At 40.5% G+C, this 23,942-nt stretch overlaps 1 protein-coding gene across 37 annotated transcripts in view; it reads left to right on the forward strand.

Moving 5' to 3' along the window:
* MAP4K4 (mitogen-activated protein kinase kinase kinase kinase 4) overlaps nt 1–23,942 on the forward strand; it is a 190,716-nt gene that overhangs the window by 76,236 nt on the left and 90,538 nt on the right. For all 37 annotated transcript variants that reach the window (XM_021680340.2, XM_021680341.2, XM_044919078.1 and 34 more), the window contains exon 3: nt 7,275–7,331. In XM_021680340.2, coding sequence (XP_021536015.1) covers nt 7,275–7,331 — 57 coding nt within the window. The remainder of the gene's footprint in view (nt 1–7,274; nt 7,332–23,942) is intronic.

Raw genomic sequence — 23,942 nt, forward strand, 5'->3', positions numbered from 1 at the left:
TTTGACATTTCTTAGAATTTATGTGTTATAAATCTGACCTTCACATATCAAAACCCCCAGCTAAGACAATGAGTGTATATGTTACTGTAAGTAAATACTGTATAGTCCAAAAAGGATATGAGGGCTTGAATTTGGGCTTTTTAATACAAGCTTGGAAAAGTGATTTCCAAACTTCAGAATGCATAAGAATCACTAGAGACTGGCTTAAAAAGTCATGGATTCCTATACCCCACTTAATGGAATTCTCATGTGTCGGTCTGGGATGGAGCCTGGAAATCTATACATCATGGGTGAAAGTGAGTGATTTTTGTAATTGAATTTGATGTGCTTAATAGAAATACTTAACATCTCTCTCTCCCATAGTAAGCCTCTTATATCTAAAATATTACATCTGCAAACCAACAGAACACCACTACAAAGTCATTAAGATCAAGTAACAGTTCCCAAGTTGGATGGGAATGAGGAGCAGTTGGTCCGTTGCCTCTTCTGCGGCAGCCATACACATCACCCCTTGATGGAATGCCCTCTTCTGACTCAGTGGGAGACTGGCATCTTCTTGGTCGGGTGCAGAGTATGAAAAGCTCCTTTTGTCCTTATGTTTGGAGAGAAGTGATGCAGTTTTGTGACAGATCTAGTCCTGGGTGAGTTGCTGAGTTCTCCCCCTTCCTCCTGGCCCGTTGATACCTGTATAAACTGTCCCTTTCTGGGATTTAGTAAGGAGTATTTGCAGTTCAGATCTCCAGTGATCCGTATCTTGTCCTTTGATGATCTTTGAGAGCATCGGGGCAATCCTTGAAGGCCCTGCTATAGCCTCCATGGTGGGTCTACACTATTAGCCTCACAGTGATGGTCCCTTTAACAACACCTTCTGCGCCTCGTGCCAGAGCAGACCAATTGGTGTCACACTGTCCTGTTTGCTAAGTGTTTCTGCTACAGAGTACAGTGTTTCTCTGTCACCATGTTAGTGCCCCTTCTTGTGGATTTTTTTTTATACCCCTCTAAATTATAAACTTCCTGAGGGCTGATGTGGTGTTTTATCTCCCCTGGAAGCATAGGGCATGTCCTGGGCACTGGTTAAAAATAGTCAGTCTTCAGTTCACTGAGTTTTGGTGTTGATGGGTTTTTCTGTTAAGCAAATAGAAAAACCAATATAAGGAAGTTAATCTCTGGAGTTTTTATTTCAGGTTAAACTCAGCAGAAAGGAAAAGCATTCTGATCTCCAGTATTTATTGAAAGAAAATTTATGGTGATATGAAGGAAGCAACAAACAAGCCTGTTAACGAGTTTCAGAAAGCCAAGGGTGAGGGGCTTGAATGTGTTCACATATACCTTCAGATTCCCTAAAGAATTCCTTCAGGATGTTCTTTCATTGACTTTTCCTGATTTATCATAGGAGAGTAAAGTCAGATTAAGTTTTTATTATTGGTTACTGCATTTCCATGTTTGATTATAATCACTTAAAATATTTATGTTACAGAATAGTATACTTGGCAGCTCCTATGTAAGTTGGTTTAATGGGACGTTTGTGGTCATTTCTGTTTTAAAGTTTACAGCCTGATATAGGGAACAAGTCTGGGTATGAATCTTGAGCTGATTAACTTAACCCCTTAATCTTTTCAAAGCTTCAGTTTCTCTTTCTATGACATGGGGACATTGGTACCTATGTTGGGTTGTATCAGGAGTAAGTGAAAGTGCATAGATAATGCTTTGTTCACTACATGCCCCAAGAGTGGGGACATCCTGGTGCCTTGTGTCCTGTTCTTACAGTCCTATCTCTCGTACTGGAATGCTTCCAAGGAGTCACAAGGGTCATACTTGCTGGAGTTCAGGCTGTGATGTGCACCCCTCTGGGTTGTTGAGGGAAGAAAATATTTGTTGTTCCTGAATTGTGTTTACTTATCTTGCGAAGTGTCATAAATTTAATAGAGTTTTCTTCTCTAATAGTCTGTCCACTCTCTCAGTCTGAGTGAGTACAAAAGCTTTATGATTCTGTGAAGAAAGGTAAGAGTTAAATAGGAAGCTCTGAGTGCAGAAAAGGAGCTGCTAAGTTGCAGTGCAGGTCCTTGTTAAGGCATGCGATGCTGATGCCGTACAATGACAAGGGATGATTGGTGTTGAACAGCAGCATGACCATCCCCGAGGAGACAAGTCCTGAGTTAAAGACTTGGTCTTTCATTTCTTAGATTCATTTGCACCCCCTCTAAGTTTCCTCTTGTGAATGAGACCATCAGATTTTGCCTCTCAGTAAGCATATGTATTCATTAAGCGTGTTTTAATGGAGTTAACTGGGGGTCTAGGTAAAGATTATGTAACATGAGTTAGTTACCTAGTAGTTGGTGATATGCCATCTTTTTCCTCTTGGGATTTAAAAGCTTCCCTTGGATGCTGTTCCTTCTGCCACTAGGTTCCTTTTTGTGGATTAGTGACAGACTTCATTAGAGACAGACGGACAGGCTGCCACAGTGCCCCGCATTTTAAAACCACATGGTGTGTGTGCGTGTTTTTTTTTTTTCTTTTCTTGGAACATGTGTCATAAATGTAATGCATATTTGCAGATGCAAGGTGGCAGTTTCGACTCTGTAACAAACATGAAGGAGAGTTAGAAATTTAGGGCATTTTCCTTAGCTTGAAGGTCTATCAAGAATAGTTTTGAGTTTTCCTTTTTAAAAAAGAAACATTCATTTCCCCCATTTAAAGACCAAAAATGAATCAAATGCCACAAAGGTTACTCTACTAAAGTGGACAATTCTGGTTAGTGTGAGCCAGTTTGTGTGAAATATTTATTGCAGCAACAATTTTAATTACAAATCTTGGTAACCCTTTAAGGGCATTGAGGGGAAATAATTTAAGCTATTTCTTTAAAAACAAAGGACCTCAGTAGCAGGAATTTGACAAGTTGGTAGAAATGGTAGGAGTCCATCCCTTGCATTTTATATAATCATTGTGGAAAGGGAATCCGGCTGCCATTGTACCATGGGCAGATAGCTTAATAACATTCATCTCAGAGTTCTTTATCTGTAGAATAGGATAATGACCTGTTTTGCTGGCCTTCATCAGATTTTTTTAGGAGCTATAGCTGTGAATGGTATTTGGGGGCTTTTCCTCATTGGGTGCCTCATAAGTGCATTAATGTTCACATGGTGCCTCATATAAAAAGCCAAGGGCCTTTAGTCTCTTCCTTCTGGCATTTTATAACACTGGATGGGACACCGTGTCCAAGAAATGAGGCAATAGGTCAAGAGAGTCAAGTTCATAAATGGATGTTAGGTATGTATATTTAATGCTGACCAAATCATATACTGGGGTGTTCTAAAAGTGGATGATACAATGGAAAGAAAGATCCTATTATTAAGTTCCAAACCTCTCCATGCACAGGCTAGGCATTTCAGTGACACAGCATGCTGGATCCAGACTCAGATGAAGGAAAGTGGTCATACTGGTCATCTGTAGGGAGCAAACTGCATGAAGCAGCCTTTAGGAGATGGTATAGAGGTCAGAGTGGAATGATAAGAGTACATGTGAAGCCTCAGACTTCAGTGAAATAATGCCTTTGCTTGTATCCTTGAGTTGCTAGCACAGTGCAGTTGGTTATGATTATATGTATTTTCTCTTCATGTACTACGGAGGGCCGTTGGTTATAGCTCTAAAGTGATGCCAAGGGAGCACGGATAGGGCCTCCCTGATGGGTGGGGGCACCTGACTTTTGTAGACTTAAGCTTGTAACCTACCCCGAGAGTAACCTTTAATATATTCTCTCTGGGGTAGTGTTGAGTAAATCATGGACAGATTTTTATCCTTTCAAACAACTCTTCATATGACCTCCTTTGTGCACAATTACATTCATATAGATGTTTGGTGCATTTCAGTCCCAGCTGTAGTTTTTCTCCTTGGGCTGTTGCTCGCCATTTTGGTTCTTTTTTGCAAAGATAACCTATCTGAGTGGATAGATTATTATTTGTTTCAAATTTAGAGGTTTTCTTTTTGTTTGTTTCTTTTTAAAAAATAATTAGGGATGTACATTACTTTCGTACCCTAACTGCCTTTCCCCATATTGGCCATGCTTTTTGAAAATGAGAAATGGGCCTAAATTGACTAGGGTTAAGGTAGTGGCAAAGGGAATTAAGGAGAAAGGGTTCGCATAGACCTCTGGTGGGAGTGGAGAGAGGAAGACTCTCTCATCTTAGAGCCCACTATATGCCAGATATGATGGCCAGAGCTTTATGTACTTTATGCATTTTATTTCTAGCCTGCCTATTCTAAAAAGGACATTGGGATCCTACAGTGATCCTAGGAAATATATAGTAATGAAGTGGTATCAGAGAAATGAAAGCCAGAATCCCAAATCTCATTTCTTTCAGTATGTTGTCTTGTTTCTTAGAAAGGAGGGAGACAGAATTCTTAGTTTCCTGATTTAAATTTTAATTTGAAATGGACCTAATTTTGGAAGACCTGGTATGCATTAATGAAGACTAATGCTTTTGCATGGTCTACCCTCTGACACAAAAATAATTGATTAGTTGTTAGGTCCTGATTCTCTAATCCCTTAGTAAGGGAAACTCATGTTCTGTGTGAAACAAATACTGAGTGAATTCACAACTCTAAGCTTTTATGCCACTGTCAAACTGCTAAGTCTTGAGAATACTCCTGTGGTCTTGAGTTCAGGCATAGAGGGAAATACTGCTATATTACATAAACATCTGGAGTGGTTTTCCCCCTCCCCCACACCTCCCCTAACACATTCCCAGCACAGTGCTATTTATCTCTTTAAAAAGAACAAAAGCTGGGGGGCAACTCTTGTGACATTCTCTCATCATTTGGTTCTGTCAGCAAGAAATTTGCTTTAGTAATTTGGAAATAACCCCACTGCAGGAAGAGTAATCAGTATGTGTTTCCAGTTTTGAGGGCTGCCTGGATGCTAAGGAGATAGATGATCTTTGTGTCTCTTATATAGAAAGCACTGGAAGGTTACCTAATACTCTGTTCTCCTAAGTTCTCCTCTTTGCTCTTGGATTTAAGGAAATCATAATTTGGCTTCATGGTTCTGCTAACCAGTCATAGTCATGGGAGTTGTTTTGATACTATGCTAATAAATTAATTTTCCATCTTCAGGGAAACAGGGTCCAATTGTATTTTATTGCCGTATTTATTAATTTATTTACCATTGACCGTGTGTACTGCACGGCTCATTGCATCGTAGTTATTCTTCATGATAGACCTGTGAGTGAAGTGGGCACCACTGTTCCCCTCTTGTACAGACAGTTGGCTGAGGCACTGTTATGTTACCAAGTGGAGGACATGAAGTGTGGACACAGTCTTGATGCTGGAGTCCATGCTCTGGGTCACTATCCTGTAGCTTTAGGATCCTGCCAATGCCCATGACATGAAGGACAGCTCAGTTTCCTGTGTATTAGTGCTTAGTACAGAGCTGGGGGTTACAAAGCTTAAAAAGGCTGAGGTTACAGATCCAAAACACACATAGGCAAAAATTTTAAATGAGTGATTCAGGAGTGGGCATTATGAAAAGATACTGAATCTTGGACAGACAGGTAGTAAAAAATGTCAGTAGAATCAGAAATATGGGAGCCCATATAACATTCATAAATTACTACTTTCCTGACACACAGTTGTATTCCATTCTGTACGTCTCTGAGGTGGAGCTTCTGTAGATGTCAGATGGCTTCTTAGATCATTTTGTGTGCTGTATGGTAACACATATACAGGGAAGCATTTCTCTTTCAGAATTATGGGTTACTCAGCTGTGAATGCAGAAAGAATGCCAGACTGTTCAGCAGGGCTGTGTGACGATGTTGAGGAAGGTGTGATGATGGAGTACTGAAGCCACAGTTGAGGGGACAGTTCAGATCTGCTGAGGCTGGCCATGCTGGAAAAGCATGCTTGTGGAATGGTAGCTGGGAAATAGCTGACAGGGCAGGAAGCAGTTCCTTGGGCCGTGGACCAATGTGGGACAAGCCTGCTCCCATCAGAAGCAGAACTTGAGACGGTCTAAACTGCAGGTGTGTGTGTTGTGGGAGGTGGTGCCCCCACTTGCACGGAAGCACTTTTGAAGACGAGGAAGGTAGTTCACTTTAGAGGGAGGTGGTGGTATCTGTGGGTCGGTGAGAGTTGGGATGAAGTTCGTGGCCTGTGGATTTTATTTGTCCTGGCTACCTGTATGTTACTTTGTTGTGTAGTTCCTGCTCGTGAACTGCTGGGCCATTGCAGGACTCCATGCCACCATGACCTCATACAGTTGAGATGTAATTGTAATACAGTGTCATTTTCATGAAGTTGTTTTGTCCTAGATGTAACTTGAGTTCCCGGGTAAGCTTTCCAGACTAAATGGAGAGCTTTCCTCAGGTTTCAAGTTCTGAAGTTCATAACTGTTCGTCATGAGACCACAAGCGAGGCAGGAGGCTCTTGGGAGATATAGTGATGTTCTTTCTGTTTTACATTTGTTGAAGAAGGACCATTGTCCACAAAGTCCCGAGGTAGATCAAGCCCAGGAGATCTGGGTAGCTCTTTGTTACTCGCCTGAGGAATGGCCACCAGAGCACTGCAAAGAGTGGATGGAGAGACACAGGGCTGACAGGAATTAAATGTAGTCCTGTTCATCTGGGTGAGAGATTGACCTCACATTGGTTTGAAATGCCCAGGGAGAGAAATAATGAGTTTTAGGTCCTAGGTGAGGAATTATACTATCACTGTAAGAAGCCTCTCTCTCTTTGTGCATCATCCCTATCTCTTTGTACACTCCCTTATTCTGGGTAATTATTCTCCAACTTCCCTACCGTGGGACTGCAGGAAAGCTTCAAAGAAGACTGTCAGTATAACTTTTGTAAAATCAAGTAATGGGTCTTGGGAGTACACTAGGGAAAAATGACTGCTATCCATTTCTGAAAATAAATATCAAGAGGCTTTTTTGGGTCATTTCATTCATGCAGAATGTTAAGAAAGAAAATGTGGTCAACTTGATGTATAGAAGAAAATATTATTTAAGTTGCTTAGGTTGAGAGGTAATGATATGCAAATTGAACCTGAGAAAGAAAGGAATTGATAGTTTATCAAAACTCATTGGCTCTATTACTAGTTTTGTTTATTAAGTGGAGTTCATTGGTATTACAACCCATATTGTTCTACTGGAGAGCACGGGACTATTTCATCATCACTTTTGGGAAAAAGTACAAAAGAGATAATTTATTGAAACTTCAACCATCCTGTTCTAATGATCATGCAAAACAGTGGTGCCAATTATCTTTCTTTTCTCTGTTTTTCAGGGTCGACATGTTAAAACTGGTCAGCTGGCGGCCATCAAAGTTATGGATGTCACTGAGGTAAGGTTGGGTCACAGATAATTTTAAAGAAATCATTATATAAAAGACAAGATCCTCCTGTCCCTCCAACCCCAATTTAATAATATTGTTTTGTTTGTAGAATTGATCTTCAACAAATTGCCCCCCTGTGACATGGTGGGTTCATAAGGCCCAGCAGACTAGTTGGCTTAAATTGTTGCAGATGGTCCCCAAGTAACTAGGAATCAGTAGCATTTTCTTTAAAAAAAAAAAACAAAACAAACTGAGTGATGTCATCCTTGGCTACTTAATGGACCATAATTGGAAACATCTTCTCTAATGGAAAACAAAAAATTTGAGAAGGGATCGTGGAGGTCACATGAATAGGGAGATCGAGGGGTGTGGGATGGGGAAAAGCTTCTCTAGGGTATTAGGCCACATTTGGGCCATTTCTTTTATTTTTAACATGGGGAAAGAAAACAGATCCAGCCAAGTTCCCAGAGGTTTGAAAACAGAAACATCTGGTAGAATGCTGAGCAGATTGTTGGCAAAATTTAGTAGCAAAAAATAGTTCTTGAAATGGTCACATGAGGATTTACTCTGTAGCTTTAGATGGGAAAGAGGAGAGATTAACTCACACAAAAGTAAGTGTATATGTTCCTGAAGTCCATACTTAACTTTTTAAAGATAACCATGGACTGTAGTGAACCAAATCCATTTTACTTTATTTTTATCTGAAATTTTACTTTTTATTCTCATGGTTACTTCTAACTTACCTAATTATGAATAAGATTTACCATCATATATCACAGATTTTAGAGAGAGTTAGCTAGCAGCTATGGGGATCTGGGATATCTTTTTTAAATTTTATTTTTCTTTGAGAGAGAGACAGCGCATGAGCACTCTTGTGCAGGGGGCAGGGGAGGGGCAGAGGGAGAGGGTGAGAATCTCAAGCAGTGGCTCCATATCACAACTCTGAGATCATGACTTGAGCCAAAATCAATAGTTGGACATTTAACCGACTGAGCCACCCAGGTGCCCCGATTTGGGATATCTTTATTTTATTTTATTTTTTATTTTTTTTAAAGATTTTATTTATTTATTTGAGACAGAGAGAATGAGAGAGACAGAGAGCACATGAGAGGGGGAAGGGTCAGAGGGAGAAGCAGGCTCCCCGCCGAGCAGGGAGCCTGATGCGGGACTCGATCCCGGGACTCCAGGATCATGACCTGAGCCGAAGGCAGTCGCTTAACCAACTGAGCCACCCAGGCGCCCCAAAGGAAGAAATGATTTGGGATATCTTTAAATCAAGCCATAGTCTTCCCCAAATCTGGGGTTGGTCTAGGGAAATAATGGCTAAACCGATCTCAGGTGTGCAGTTGAGCATTCTAGAGAGGTTTCCTTCTCCATCCTGTTCTCACCTTGGTCTCTAAGAACATGCTCATCTCCAGTGTGGATATTTGTAGTAAGAATTAGAAAACATTGTTACCTGTGGACTACGGGACAAATGATAGAACTTTATACAAATATTTAAAGATGGGACATTTTATGAGATGGCTGTTCTTTTTTTTATGCCAAAGAGAATCCTGGAGACCCAATGCTTGGTTGAATGGCCTAAAGATTCTTGTAACCTACTGAGATAATGGACTATTCTGTCGCCTTATAGTCACCCTATCTTGGTGTACAACTTGGGGAAATTGGATGCTTTCCAGTTAAATATTATTTTTAAGATTATTTCAAAGAGTGGTGAAGGAATAAAAATGGTAACTTAACTGTGATTTAAATACAATAGTCAGGTTATTTCTGAAGCACCCTCCGTGAATGGAATGATGGATGGCATGTTCCTCTCAAGCCTCCATTCCTGCCACCGTGCATGGTGCTGGTGCCTCAGTGGGAAATGGTGTAGCTGGAGCCTGTGTTCTTTGGCATTTATTAACACACTTCCTGACTTGTTTATTAGCAGACTGGGCACCATTTTAAATGTAAGCTTTTGGGATTTTATGAGGCATCTGGAAGTTCTGAGAGTTGCATTTCCTTTTTTTTTTTTTTTTTTCTTCTTATTGATTGAGAGAAAGAGGAGAGTGCGAGTGCACACGTGAGCCGGGTTGGGGGCGGGGAAGCAGAGGTTGAGAGAATCTCCAGCAGACTCCTGCTGCGCATGGAGCTGCTGCAGAGCTCAATCCCAGGACCCTGAGACCATGAACTGAGCCCAAATCAAGAGTCAGACGCTTAACCAACTGAGCCACCCAGGTGCCCTGAGAGTTGCATTTCTTTTCTCACTTCAGCCTGTGCTGCCCTGGCTGACAGAGCTTTTGTCACCAGCCAGGCTGTGCTCCCTTCCACATCTCAAATGGAATCTGAACGAGGTTTGTCTTCTCCAGAGTGACCCTCTTCCCCCAAGCCCAGCTCTGATGGTAACTGTGCAGTATATAATCACTGCTTAAAAAAAAGTGTAAAATAGAGGAAAAAATATATTTTTTAATTTATTATTTATTTGACAGAGAGAGACAGCGAGAGAGGGAACACAGGCAGGGGGAGTGGGAGAGGGAGAAGCAGGCTTCCCGCCGAGCAGGGAGCCCGATGTGGGGCTCGATCCGAGGACCCTGGGATCATGACCTGAGCCGAAGGCAGACGCTTAACGACTGAGCCACCCAGGTGCCCCTAGAGGAAAATATTTTAAAAAATTAAATCTTTATACTGCTACGTTATAGTAACCACTGTTGGTGCTTTGGTTTATTACTTTTAATTATCTTTCTAGGAGCATAGCTATGAAATACGTATCTACGTGTGTGATAGATGCTTTTCTATTCCACTTTTGTTGAGTTGTATACAAAAGGTATTTCCTTGCCTGCAAAATCAGGCAATGTTGGACAACTGCATTTTCAGGACTCCTTAAAAAATAATTATGCAAAACCCATGTGTTCAGGTAAAATGAAAACCAGATGGTGAGTCTTCAGAACAGATACAAACCCAATCAGCCATTTACCATATTGGCCTCTCAGTAATGTTTCTTGTGTGCTGTTTTCTTACAGTGACCTCTCTACAGAGTAACTTCTGTGCTGTAGCTTGGGGGCACATTGAGGGCTCAGAGCAAGTGTTGCTTATGGAGAGAGGATACTGTGCAGCCAGCACCCTGGAAAACATGCCCTTGCCACCCCTCACATCAGGGGCCTCCCAGCTCTTGTCATGTTTTAGGCATTGACCTGGCGGGGGTGGATCTGGGAGCAGGAGGGAAGCAGGCTGGCATGAGGGGATAATTTGCAGCTGATGTTTCTGGTTTCAGCTCCAGCAGAAGGGGCTGTTGGAGTGGTCCTATTGATGAGAGGGGGATTCTCTATGGTTCCTGAATTCCACTCAGTTTCTTCTCAGGAGCAAAAAGTGTGAATGCTTATGCTTTGGAAAAATCACAGACGTGTCCTGACTCTTGAGCCTCTTTCTTAGCTGAAATTGAGAGGCGGTTACCAGCCTCCTAGTTATTCCTCGGGCTCAGAAGGCCAGAAAAGCAGCAGACGTGGGGAGGTAAATGGCATGGCTGCTCTTCTCTCCAGCTGTCATCTGTTGGCATCCCTGAATGAACGTGCTCTAGGCTGGCTGCACTGAGTCCTCATCACCTTTGTACTTGATTTTGTGATCCTGGAAAATGGAGCCAACTGAAATTCATATTTCACCCTGGGTGAAGTAAAGGTACTATGTAGGGAAGTGAGGAGTCTAGACGGGAGGCGTTTATTTGCAAGAGATGTAGGGATCTCTTTGTATGTCTTCTCAGACTTTCACAGTTTTAAGAATTGACTATCTTTAGGATTTTGAAGAGCTCTTTTTAAAGAAAGCTTGTCATTTATCAGATAGGTTGTGGGAAAGGGTTTAAGGAGCAGGTTAAGGATATGTTCAAACTGGAGAAGACCAGAACATGAGATCTATAATGTGCTGTTTTTGTTTTTGAAATAATTATAGATTCGAAGAATTTGCAGAAAATCATACACGGGGTGGGGGGGCGTCTCATGTACCCTGCACCCAGTTGTCTGCAGTGGTAGCATCTTGATAACTGAGGCCCTTGCCCAAAATCAAGCAAAGCAAACAGTTGCTCTTAACAAGTTAAGGATTTGACCCATACTCTGATGTTCGATTATAGCAAATAAGCCTGCACCATTACGCACGTCTGCCAGCATGGCTTCGGACCAGTGCAGGCCACCGGTGCTTGGCCCAGATTCAGCCCACAGGGCTTGTTCAGATTTCCCCGGTTGGACATGCACTGCTGTGTGTATATATGTTTTTGATGTGTTTTCAGGGAAACTTGATTGAAGTGATTGTTTGGATTCTTGGTTAAATCCTTCCTTTCAGTCATTGTGTCTTAACATGAGGGGCTGATAGTTTGTTTCTTACAGTTTTGGGATATCCCATTACTTTGAGTTAATGCTGTGGAAGGTGAGAAGATAAATTAACTTACATGAATAATTCTCAACTTGGGGTCTATAAACTCTCTCAAGAGTAAGATTTATCTCCCAATAATTAAATTTTATGTTTTTATTTTAATAATTCCCCCCGAACTTTTTACTATGAAAATGTTCATAATTACAGAACTGTTGAAGGAATGAACACGCTCTATCCCTTGCTTAGATTCAATAGTTGTTAATATTTTGTGTATGTTATATGTATATTATTGTGGCACCATCATGACCCTTCACTTGTATGAGTGTGCTTCTCTTAAAATATGGTCTTCCACATAATCATAATAACAACTAAAAGAATTAATGCTTACAGAATTTCGCCTGATATTCAGTTTGTATTCAGATATCCTCAAATGTGTCAAGGCTTGTGCATTATATTTGGTTATCTTTTGACTCAGTTTTTGTCTAGATCAGTTCCTCTGTGTCCTCCTGGCCCTGCCCTGCCCTGCCCTGCCCTTCCCTTCCCTCCCCTCCCCTCCCCTCCTCTTCCCTTCCCTCGTCTATTTCATTTTTAAGAAATTGACTTTTGGAAGAATCCAGCCAGTTGTTTTGTAAAATATCCCACATTCTGGATTTGACTGTTTCCTTGTGTTGGCTTTAACTGGTCCCTCCCTCCTACATTTCCTGGAAACTGGAAATTAGGTTGGGAGGCTTGATTAGACTCTTGATTAGATCGTGTGTGTGTGTGTGTGTGTGTATGTGTATGTGTGTATTGGCAAGAATGCCTCATTCGTGGTATTAGATCCTTCCTGTTGTATCGTATCAGGAGGCACAGCCCTTCTAGTTGTCTCACTATTAGTGAAGCCAAGTTCAGTCTTTGATTAAAGAGGGAGCTGCCAGAGCTCTCCTCTCCCAGGATGCACTGTTAGCTTTGCACTTTGTAAATAATCTCCAGGGCGATCCTTTGGCACTGTGTGAATATTCTGTTCACCAACAACTTTTTAACTAACTGTTTTGGCATTCATTTGGTGATCCTTCCCTGATTCAGTTATTATGGTGAAATGATGACTTTTAGATTCTGTTCTCTATATTAGTTAGCATTGGTCTATAAAGAAGAATTTCCTTACCTACTATCACCCTTCTTTGTTTTCTTTTTCATGGGCAATTCTGTTTATTCAATGTGTTTCCATCAGTTAAAGCTATTACTACTTATTTAATCAAATTGTGCCTCATCTGGCCATGGGAGCTAATCCATGCCCTGTGACAGGACTCCTTTAATTTTGAGTACTTCTGTGTTTTCTGGCATAGGTAGGTATTTGAAGCTCACTGGCCAGAATTTGGAATCTCTTCCGCTCAGGAGCCTTAGTTCCTTTTAGTGGGAAATATATTTAGAAACCAGTATCTGAATGCTTCTCCTCTGAAGTGTTTTTCCTTAGAATATACCTCTTAAGGATTTATAGTCAGAATGCTATGCTCAGAAGTTACTTGAAATAATTCCTTTCTCTGCATGGTTCATAAATTTGTTATGCAGCTTGGTTCAGTTTCTGTTGAGTCATTTATAGGGCTTGTTTTTTCTCCGGATTAAATTTAATTTTCAAATGTGAAAATCATTTACATTGTTCAAAGTCAAACTATATAAAAAGATACGCATTTTGATAAACAGTTTTTAAAAAGCTTAGTCTAGGTCATCTGGATGATGGACCCATCTCATACCCAACTATTGCCATGCAGTTTCAGTGTCCTGATTTGTGTTTGTCATTGCTTTGGGCAACATAGGGCTAAACATTTCTTGGGGTGATGCAGAGAGAACAAAGGCAAACTTAGTATGTCGTGTTTCATGTCAAACTGAGGTGAAATGGTGCTCTGTGGAATGATGTTTCATTGCAGTTCATCACCATGGAGTGGGAGAGTTGTATCCACTCCAGTCTTCTGGCCAGTCCCATAGTCTTTTCTCCACTTGGCCGTTTTGGCATGGAATGGGGTTAAAATAGTAGATTCTCTAAGTATAGTTTCTGGACCTGCACCAATACCTGGGAACTTGTTAGAAATGCAGTGTCTCAGGTTCCACCCAGACTACTGCATCAGAAATTCTGGGTTGGGGCTAGGACCCAGCAGTCTGGGTTGTAACAAGCCCCCTTGGGGATTCTCTCTGTACACTCAAGTTTGAAAACCCTTACTTTAGTGGAACCTTGGGAAAGAAGCCTCATATCTATGAGTGAAGAATTCTTGCTCAGGATTACATTGCTAGTTAGATTATAGGGATTAGAACCCAGATCTTTGATTCTCAATTGAATGAGCCTTTGAAAGTATTAACAGTTTCAAAAATTAGGTTCTAGGTAAAACTGATATGATCTGGACCTTAAAGATTGGATGAGTCTTGACCATTTTTCTCCTTTCTAAAGTTTGTTTTTAGCAAATCAGCCAGAGCAGACTTTTTTTTTTTAAGTCTTAGGGCCAAAATGTTTGTGGTTGGTAATCGTGGCATATTCCTTGGAGGAAGGGAAGATGCTGGGCCTGATGCTCGTTGGGGGGCAGGAAGCCAGCCAGCATATTTTATTGAGTACCCTTCGTATTCCTTGCACTGTGTTCCTAGGGATGTGAGAATAAAAGTTATGCAAAAATACGCTTTGCCTGGAACAGCCAGTACAAACCTAGCCTCTGCCCATCATCAAACTGGAGAGTCAGGAGCCACAGAAGGGACCCATTGCTAAGCAGTATAGATCACATCTGGGAGAACAGTGTTTGAGCACCATCTGAGCTAGGTCCATGGAAGAGGAGGGGGACAAATTTCTTGCTCTTTAGGACTTACTGCTCTGACAATAGGGAGCAAAACAAACTTACTCTAGTGACAAAGCAAGGCCCTGTCAGGCTTCAGAATTTTATCTCTTTTCATTTGGAGGGGAGCACAATGTAATGAATGTGCTGTTCTTGTCTAGACTGAAAATAAGAACAAAAGGAAGGGAGGGAGCGATCTCTGTGGACTGTGGGACCTGTTGTTCCTCAGAGACCAGTGAAACGCTGCAGGCCTTCTAGCGTGGTACTGGCTTCTTCCCTTTCAGGCAGCTGCTGGCCCTTGGTCCCTGCCCTTCCGTGGCTCTGGCCCACTCACCACAGCACCACTGAGGGTTGTCAGGAGAAGCCGGCTGTGTACCCGTGAGGCTGCGTGCAGCTGTCAGTTTTCACAGCAATTGGGCGCCCTCCTCCGCCTCCCCCCACCCCTGTCCCAAATTGTCTGTCTGTCCTTGTTTTTTGTTTTTTACCTTTCTTAACAAACTATCTTCTCTCTCTTTGCGCCTGAGACAGAAACTGATGTGCCAAGTTTATGGGATGCCAAATTTCCCTATCTGGCATTTTCTTATCTTTGATAATTTCTAACTTAATTTAGATGATCTTGATCTTAGATTGCAATTCCTAATTAGGATTGTTTTCCTTAGTCAGCTTTTTTATAGATAAAGATCAGAAGTTGTACAAGTTGGACCTCTTTTATTATTATTATTATTTTAATATTGGTACAAGTCCTTGAAGAAAAACTCTTAAAGCAATTGACTAAATTTTGATTTATTTTAATTAAAAAGTATGACAGTGATTTTGAGAACTAACAATTCAACTGTATCCTCAAAAAATATAGCAGTATTTCTCAGCCTTATTTTCATTATCACCTCCCTAAGAAGCCTTTGAAGATATTTTTTCCTAATCACTCCTTATGGAATTTTAAAATGTCTGTATATCTGTTCATGTTCTGTATGTATATTTTTATGCTCTATACATAAAAGTGATGTTTTTTCCTCCACCTTCAAAACCTACTTTTCATCCCTGTTGGGGAGGGGGATGATATCACTCCAATTGAGAATACCTGGTATATACATAATAAAATAAATTAAAATTAAAAACAAGAATACCTGGTATAGAATAAGATAAATATACAACCTTATACAAATAAGCCAGAGTAAGGATTATGCTATTTCTAATATTTTCTCTTTATAAAAAAATTTCCTAGATACTAGAATTCATCTAAAGTGATGAAGAAGATCTACTGACTGGGAAAGTGTAGAGTGCATGAAGTGAACTAATATATTTTTTTAAGGACTTGTGCCAGCCATCACATATGGTATGGTACAGGCACTTGCTTGAATTCACACAGCAGACTTTGAGACAGAAAGCACCCCTTTTTTTAGAAAGAAAGAACAAAGCTTGGGACTCGTTTCCAAGCTTTTCTGATTGTAAAGCTTGCTCCTCTTTCTTCTGAATCCATCTATCCTTCTTTTCCCAAAGTAATATGAAGGGTGAAGGTTGAACTTCTCAAGAAATAGGTACCTGTTGAAGGGTTTTAAAAATAACTATGCTGCTGGTGATATGATAGTGAAATTTTTTAAAGGATTAGGGTTTTTTTTTTTTTTTTGCAGAGATAGAATATATTTCTATTTTAGATTAATGGAATATATTTCTATTTTGGATTAATTCATTTTAACTTAAGAATGTAACTGGAGGGCGCCTGGGTGGCTCAGTTGGTTAAACGACTGCCTTCAGCTCAGGTCATGATCCTGGAGTCCCTGGATTGAGTCCCGCATCGGGCTCCCTGCTCGGCAGGGAGCCTGCTTCTCCCTCTGACCGTCCCCCCTCTCGTGTGCTCTCTCTCTCTCTCATTCTCTCTGTCTCAAATAAATAAATAAAATCTTTAAAAAAAAAAAAGAATGTAACTTGATTTTACATAATACCAAAATTCTTCTATTCTTATCTATTTAATAAGTAAATAAGCAAAGGAAGATTAAAACTAAGTCAGCTATATATCTCAGACATTTTAGGTTTTTCATGTTGAAAAGCCTTCATTTTACTTATGGATGACAACAGTTGATATTCAGAAAGGCAGTATGCCCAAAGTTTCATAGCTTGTTGCCAAAACAGCATCCCAGTCTTCCTTTCATTGCACCATGATATCTCCTGGTTCACATTAGGAGCATGGCACAGTGGTGTTCTGTAGTTGGGCTCTAACACAGTAGCAAATGACAAGTTGCAGTGCCTTGTAAGTTGTAGGTACTCAGATCTTTGATGAATTGTATAGGATGGTCTATTTTTGGTGGACACTTGGAGAAGCTTATAATAGATACGCAGTATTGTTTCATTGTCCAAGAAAATTACAGTAATATATTGTTACCACAGAGGACTTTGCAGATATGATCCTGTTTTATAGCATTCTCAATCTTTGTAATAAAAAATACTAAAAATAATCATGGATGTTATACATTAACCATTAATCCCAGCAATGCATCATCCCAAGCACCAATTCAGTGCCTGGCATATATAGAAGGCATTTCATGAATGTTTGTTGAGTGAATGAATAATGTCACTTCTAGGACACATTAGAAATCTACTAGAGTGAGGGCGCCTGGGTGGCTCAGTTGGTTAAGCGACTGCCTTCGGCTCAGGTCATGATCCTGGAGTCCCTGGATCGAGTCCCGCATTGGGCTCCCTGCTCAGCAGGGAGCCTGCTTCTCCCTCTGACCCTCCCCCCTCTCATGTGCTCTCTCTCTCAAATTAATAAATAAAATCTTTAAAAAAAAAAAAAAAAAAAGAAATCTACTAGAGTGTCCCTTTCTTTTTCTATGTGAAGAAAACCCAAAGCCTAAAGAAGTTACATATAGTTGGTTAATGGTTTTGTATGAGTGTGTGTGTGTGAACACGTGTGCTTTTGTTTATGAAACTATTTGAAAATTAAACTTTTAATCTTTTAATTATATATCCTGATACACCCTTTGAGATGTGGTAAAATGGGGAAGCAGTACAATTGGAAAGAACAGATTTCAAATATCCTGTGCCCATTCCATTTGAAACACTTCACCTTTTAAAATGGTAACCCTTTTTTATAGTCTTTTTTTTTTTTTAAGATTTTATTAATTTATTTCACAGAGAGAGAAAGAGAGCACAAGTAGGCAGAGCAGCAGACAGAGGGAGAGGGAGAAGCACGCTCTCTGCTGAGCAGGGAGCCTGGTGCGGGGCTCGATCCCAAGACCCTGGGATTATGACCTGAGCCGAAGGCAAATGCCCAACCAACTGAGCCACCCAGGCGCCCCTGGTAACCCTTTTTGTTTTTTTTTTTTTTAAAGATTTTATTTATTTGACAGAGAGACAGTGAGAGAGGGAACACAAGCAGGGCAAGTGGGAGAGGGAGAAGCAGGCTTCCCGCAGAGCAGGGAGCCCGATGTGGGGCTTGATTCCAGGACCCTGTGATCATGACCCGAGCTGAAGGCAGATGCTTAACGACTGAGCCACCCAGGCACCCCCTGGTAACCCTTTTTAAAAGGACCTCCTCAACGTCCCCAGCCATGTTTTTCTAAATTTAATTCCAATAGCTGCTTCCTAATTGAAATTCTTTTTATAGGCCCTGAGTATAAATTCATAGCCTAAACTAAAATTCCTGTATAATAAAACTTACTGGAATTGCTTGTTTTCTTACTCTGTCAGTGTCCAGTGAAAATCCACAGTAAGAACATACGGTGTCTTAAGTTGCTATGACAACAAAAGAGCTTTTAGAATAAAAGCTTTGTTTAACTGGAGAAAGCTCACTGCCTCCCTTCCCTTCAGCATCATATCCGGAGAGAAGAAAAGTGAGAAACCTCTAGTGACAGAATCCCTATCTTCTAATTATTCTGACTTTTGTACTTACCCTATAGAAAAGAGTGTTGACTTTAGTGGGAATGATCTAAAGTAAGATTAGAGAAACAGCTAGTTGGTTGGCTAAGTTTTTAGCTTCCACAACTGCAATATTGTGGGTGCACTACTAATCCATACATGGCCTTGAAGCAGTGCAGGAAGCTAGGTTCTCTCTACCCCAAGGTAGGAAAGCTGTCCTTTGGTGCAAGAGCAGACCCTGAGAGAGCACCCTCTCTTCCTATTACTCCCCATGACAGCTCGGCTGTGCCACAGATGAGACTCTGTCCCCTAGATTTTTAACTCTACACGCTGATGTGGCATGACAAAGCCTAGATTATATTATAACTTGTAATCCTGCCCCAAAACTTGTGTTTCTTTTAATTGTTCACTTTCACAGATTCAAATTTGTCCCTTTGAACCTTGGGCATTATATTTATTCAGTATGTGTTAGAGGTTTTCAGTGATCTTTAGGATCATTGTAATTGTTCAGCTTCTATTCAAAGCCATGGTGAGGTGAAAGAAACTGACCTGCTGGCTCCTCTCCCTCCTACTCACTGCTGCTAATTGGTCTCCCACTCTGACACAGAGCGGAAGCCCTGAGTAGGTGGAAACCTGCCTCTGAACCCGGACTGCTCCTGTGATCTGCGATCCAGTGGTTGTCACGGTGTCTGGGGGCTCTGCACCCATGCCAGTTTTTATCTTGTTTCTTTTATCTGGACATTCTCAGGGACCTTTTTTCTTTCTCCTTACTATACCTGTGCTGTAGCAATGTGTTTTCAGGTTTGAAAAGGTTTGGAAGAAGCCACTTCTCAAGGGTAACTGTGTCTACTTGCCTTGTCTGTATGTGAAGTATAACATGAATACAGAAAAAGGCATACATTATAAGTTCAGTGAATTTCCAAAATGTGAACACATCTACTCATGAACCAGCAACTAGATCCAGAAACAGAACATTGCTAGCTCCCTAGGAGTGCCCCTGGTGCCCCCTTTCAGTCAGTAATTCCTCCCCACCAAGAATAAGCAGTATCCTGAGTTCTAACACGAGAGATTATTTTTGCTTGTGTTTGTACTTGATATAAATGGAACCATATGGCACTGTTAGGTCTGGCTTCTTTCACTTAACATTATATTTGTGAGATCCATTCATGTTGCTGGTTTATTTATTTTCATTTCTTCTAGTATTCTATTGTGTCTCACTAGCTTCCAAGTGAATTCATCTCTCCAGTTGGGCGTTAGAGCTGGCCATGCAGCCTAGCACCATCTTGCACATAGTAGGTACTGAACTGACTTGCTGCAGAAATAGAAGGAAATGTATCCAGTGTAGGAACTTCTCCTTTAATAGATAAGAGATGCTGAAGTGTATGTTATAGGGACACCTTCACTTCTTTATTTCTCATGTTTGGGCATGATTAAATATTTAACCTCTTTCCTGATTTAATATTATTTACTTAACTGCAAGAGTCATGAGAAAGAGTGGGTAATGTTGCTAACTTTTGATGACTGGAAATAAAATATTATTTAGGAACTTCTTTGAGAACTCCCATCTTCACTGGAGACAGAACTTTTTCCACTGTCACAAGTCTTCAGCAAAGAGTTTTTTTAATACCGTGCCCTTGGGGATTCTTGTTTGGCTTGGGTCTTAGCAGTGATGTCACACTGTTGTCGAATTTTCATCCTGTTTGTGAGGCTGGTTGGCTTTTCTGCTGACCTTGCTGCACTTGGAGCATGTCCTCCCCACCTCCCTTAAGGTGGTGGAGGTTTGGGGTGAAATAAAGATAGGGAGATGAAACCAAACATAAAATTCCAAGCAAGCCTGTGTTCTTGCCCCCACCCTACCCTGTCCAGCTCCCTCCCTACACCGGTCCCTCACGGATCTTCAGGTGAGAAATGTCTCAGGGTCTACTCCTCATTTCTAAAGGACAGGAATGTTTAAAACAACAAAGTCTTTGGTGTGACATTCTGTCATAACTAAGAGTGCAGCAGTAACTGTTACTGTTAACAGTAGTAACTGTTAGGATGTGGGAATGTGTCATTATGTGGTATTTCCTGGTGGTGAATCACCTTCCCATGAGCCCCTTTGGTGATCACTTCTCTTGTGAGTGAGTGAGTGAGAGGAGGTGTTCTTATAAGAAAAGAGTGGACAGATACTTTCTTTGTCTCTGTTTCACTTTTAATGTGCCTGGGCCACATCCAGTCTCCTCTCACTTTTGTTCACTTACTGAAGATGCTGGATTTTTTTCCGCCTGAGGCTAGAACTAAAGAAGATTCCCTGGTTATTTGTTCTTGCCTAAGTTGTTTAGAAAGAAGAAAATCGCTACACAGATGTTTTTGTTCCAAAGGGGAAAGGAAGAAAAGGCTGTTACGATAGAAGAGATTGAAATTTGGACCTGCAGGGTGAAGCAGCAGCCTCTCTGGGTCTTTGTGAGAACCGTGGTGTGATTGGACCCGGTTGCTCTGTGATTTGGTACATTGGAGTGATACTGCTCACACAGTTCAAGCAGCCTTTTCTCATCTTTTCCCTTCACCTTCTTTAAACTAACAGGGCACTTCTTTATGATAGTGAGTAAGTAGACCAACATCGCATCCTGCTATATTGGTGTGCTTTGTAATGATACTGTGGTTCATAGAGGGTATGTAAGGTAACTGCCATTACCCTTTAGTCAGTCCAGAGACAAAAGGGACAGGAAGGTGGTAACATTGTGATCAAAGATGCATCTTCATAGTGAAGTCCAGCAAAGTGAGTTGTTGTTTTCAAGATAAGCCCCACTGCCTTACGTCTAGTGACCATCAGTTCTAGTTCTTTTCCTCTGTGTGTTTTTATTTTCCCCTCTAGGAGGATGGGGAGTAGATATCCATTTCTCCTGACTTTGCCAGTAGGAAATAATTCGAGATGAGTGCTGTTAGGGGTTGTGGCCTGGGAGCTCATGGAGAAGGGTTGTTGGCTTCATGCAGACAGATGCAAGGACTCTGCATCTTCCTCTTAACCCATGGAGCTGGTGACTATGGCCCCACTTCTGGTTTGAATACAGCAAAATTTACAGCTGATGTTGCTGCAGGTAGAGCTGAGGTCATCACAGATGGTGAATGTTTTTCTAACTGCTCTCATCATGTTAGCTTAGAAGTTCAAGGTCTTTGGGGCCTTTTAGTTTTACTGGTAATGCTTATCTTCTCAATGGTAAGAAAATGAAAATTTATCCTCCGCTTCCTCTAAGAAAAGATTAGCGTACTGACAGTGGTATATGTTTATATTTATTGTAAGTTATAATTTTATAATAAATTGTATATAAATTAGATACATTTGTGGTATATAAATTATAGCTCAATAAAACAGTAGGAACAAAAATTTAAGTGACTTCTGGAGTATTGTTTTTGTTTTTTAGTTTATGAAATGTAGATAATCTAGGGAGAAAATACAGAAATAAAATGATGAAAAAGCATTTCATAATTCTGTCTCCTTGGCTTAATTACTGTTAACGTGTTAGTGTATGTTTTTCTAGTTTTATATATATGCCAGATATATACATATGTGCCTATATATAAAAAAATTATTTTTAAAATGATAAACTAGCCCTTTTTCTAACATTAAAAGTAATGTAAGGTCTAGAGAATTAAAAGATGGAAAACCTTTTTCCTTACCCTTTCCTTACCTTTCCTTACCCTGCCCCCCGTCCCCTTCCCTCTGCTGCTGCCTCCCCCCACAAGATCACTATAGTTGACTTTTTGGTGTGTTTCCAGTCTTTTGTGGATTAAAGCTATTTTTTTTTTTTAAAGATTTTATTCATTTGAGAGAGAGAGAGAAACAGCATGAGAGAGGGGATAGGGTCAGAGGGAGAAGCAGGCTCCCCGCTGAGCCGGGAGCCCGATGTGGGACTCGATCCAGGACTCCGGGATCATGACCTGAGCCGAAGGCAGTCGCTTAACCAACTGAGCCACCCAGGCGCCCTAAAGCTATTTCTTATTGCTGCTAATCACTCAAGGAACTCCCCGCTGAACATGTGTGTTTATTTATATGGCTGCATTTAGTTTAAAAATAAGTTTGTTTTTATTCTAAGAAGATTTCTCCTAAACAGTTTAGATCAGTGCTTTACTCTTATGCAGTCTTAAACATAAACTTAAGTCACTGCCTCACAATAGATTTCTATCTTTAAGCTTATTAATAGTGCATATATACTCTTTATTTTCATGTAGTGGTTACTTCTTCTGTCCCTATACTTCATTGGGACAGTGTGGCCTTTAGATTATAAAATACTGCAGAACAGGCTAGTTTAAGTAACTTCACAATACTGTGCGGCTGGAAGCACTTTTTTGTTTTTAGTTGTTTTTCTCACTGGCCTGGAAGATACTGAAAGGTGGGGACGAATCGCCACTGTACAGCATGGTTACTTAATCTCAATTCATTTTCCTTGATAGCTGCTCCATAAGTGACAAGGTATTTGTCATTATCTTTATTATTTTAACTTATATGAATATAAAGAAAATGGGAGTTAGGGAAAGGAAGCAGTATATGACTTAGGAAAAGCCTAACTATTTGAAACTAATGTACTATTTTTAAACTTCTTTGATAGATTCTATGTATTTCTACTGATACTTGATTCAAATCTTCCATTAGTTGCTTAATTGAGGTAGTTTAGTCTCAGTATTTATTTACATACTATCTTCAGCATCTGTTGCTTCATTTGTATGGAGGGAGGATAGCCGGCTGCCAGCCCGTCTCTAAGCTGGACTGTGACCTCATGTCTGTGATCGATGGACACAGCTGTGGGGTTTCCATGTGTGCTTGGCAGCACCAACACCCAGAACATCTGGTCTAAGAATGTAGTTCTCTTCTCCTGCAACTATATGAAAATTATTTGGTGCATAATGGAATAATACTAAGTATCCTTACTCAGTATAGAAGTCACAAGTGACTCAAGATGGCATTCTTTGTAGACTTGAAGATTTCATTGAATTCAAAGTATCACTGTCTTATTGAGTATGTACTTATAAATCATCTGGTCCAGTGCCAGTGGATACATGCTACTTTCCTTCATTCTGAGTTTAAGGAATGGCTATTTTGGTGTAATAGGTAGCAAAAACAGCAATGAAGGTTTTGGCCAGAGTGAATTTAGTTTGATTCAAATCTCACAAGGATTGCTGTGTCTGAGATGCATTTCTTAGCAGTTCCTGTACATTTTTAGTGAGGATATTGAGGCAAGATTACGTAATACCACTGTGGGTTTTTCCTTTATATAGATAGTAAATGCATGCATATTAAATTACTTATATTTATCTTATATATTATACATTTATATATACTATCGTTTATATACTTAATTAATATGAAACCAGTTAACCTCTCTAGCCCTTGCCTTGGCACTTGTGGGGAAGTCTTATTGTCTGGATTGGCACTTGTTTTTATAGTATCTGAAGACTTCCAAATAACCATTTAAAAACAGAAAGCTCTCCAGAATTATGTATCTCTAAGATTTTATGATTTTTTTTTTCCTCTCAAGGAATTAAGGATGTTATTATCTTCAGTTAAAATTAACCACTGAGGGGATCTGAGCTCTGTATAGCAAGCCCCAAATTAACCCATTATTTACTTTGGACTCTTAAGTCAAGAGACATTTCTTTTTTTCCC

Source organism: Neomonachus schauinslandi, chromosome 10 (genome assembly GCF_002201575.2).
Source record: "Neomonachus schauinslandi chromosome 10, ASM220157v2, whole genome shotgun sequence".
Classification (NCBI taxonomy): domain Eukaryota; kingdom Metazoa; phylum Chordata; class Mammalia; order Carnivora; family Phocidae; genus Neomonachus; species Neomonachus schauinslandi.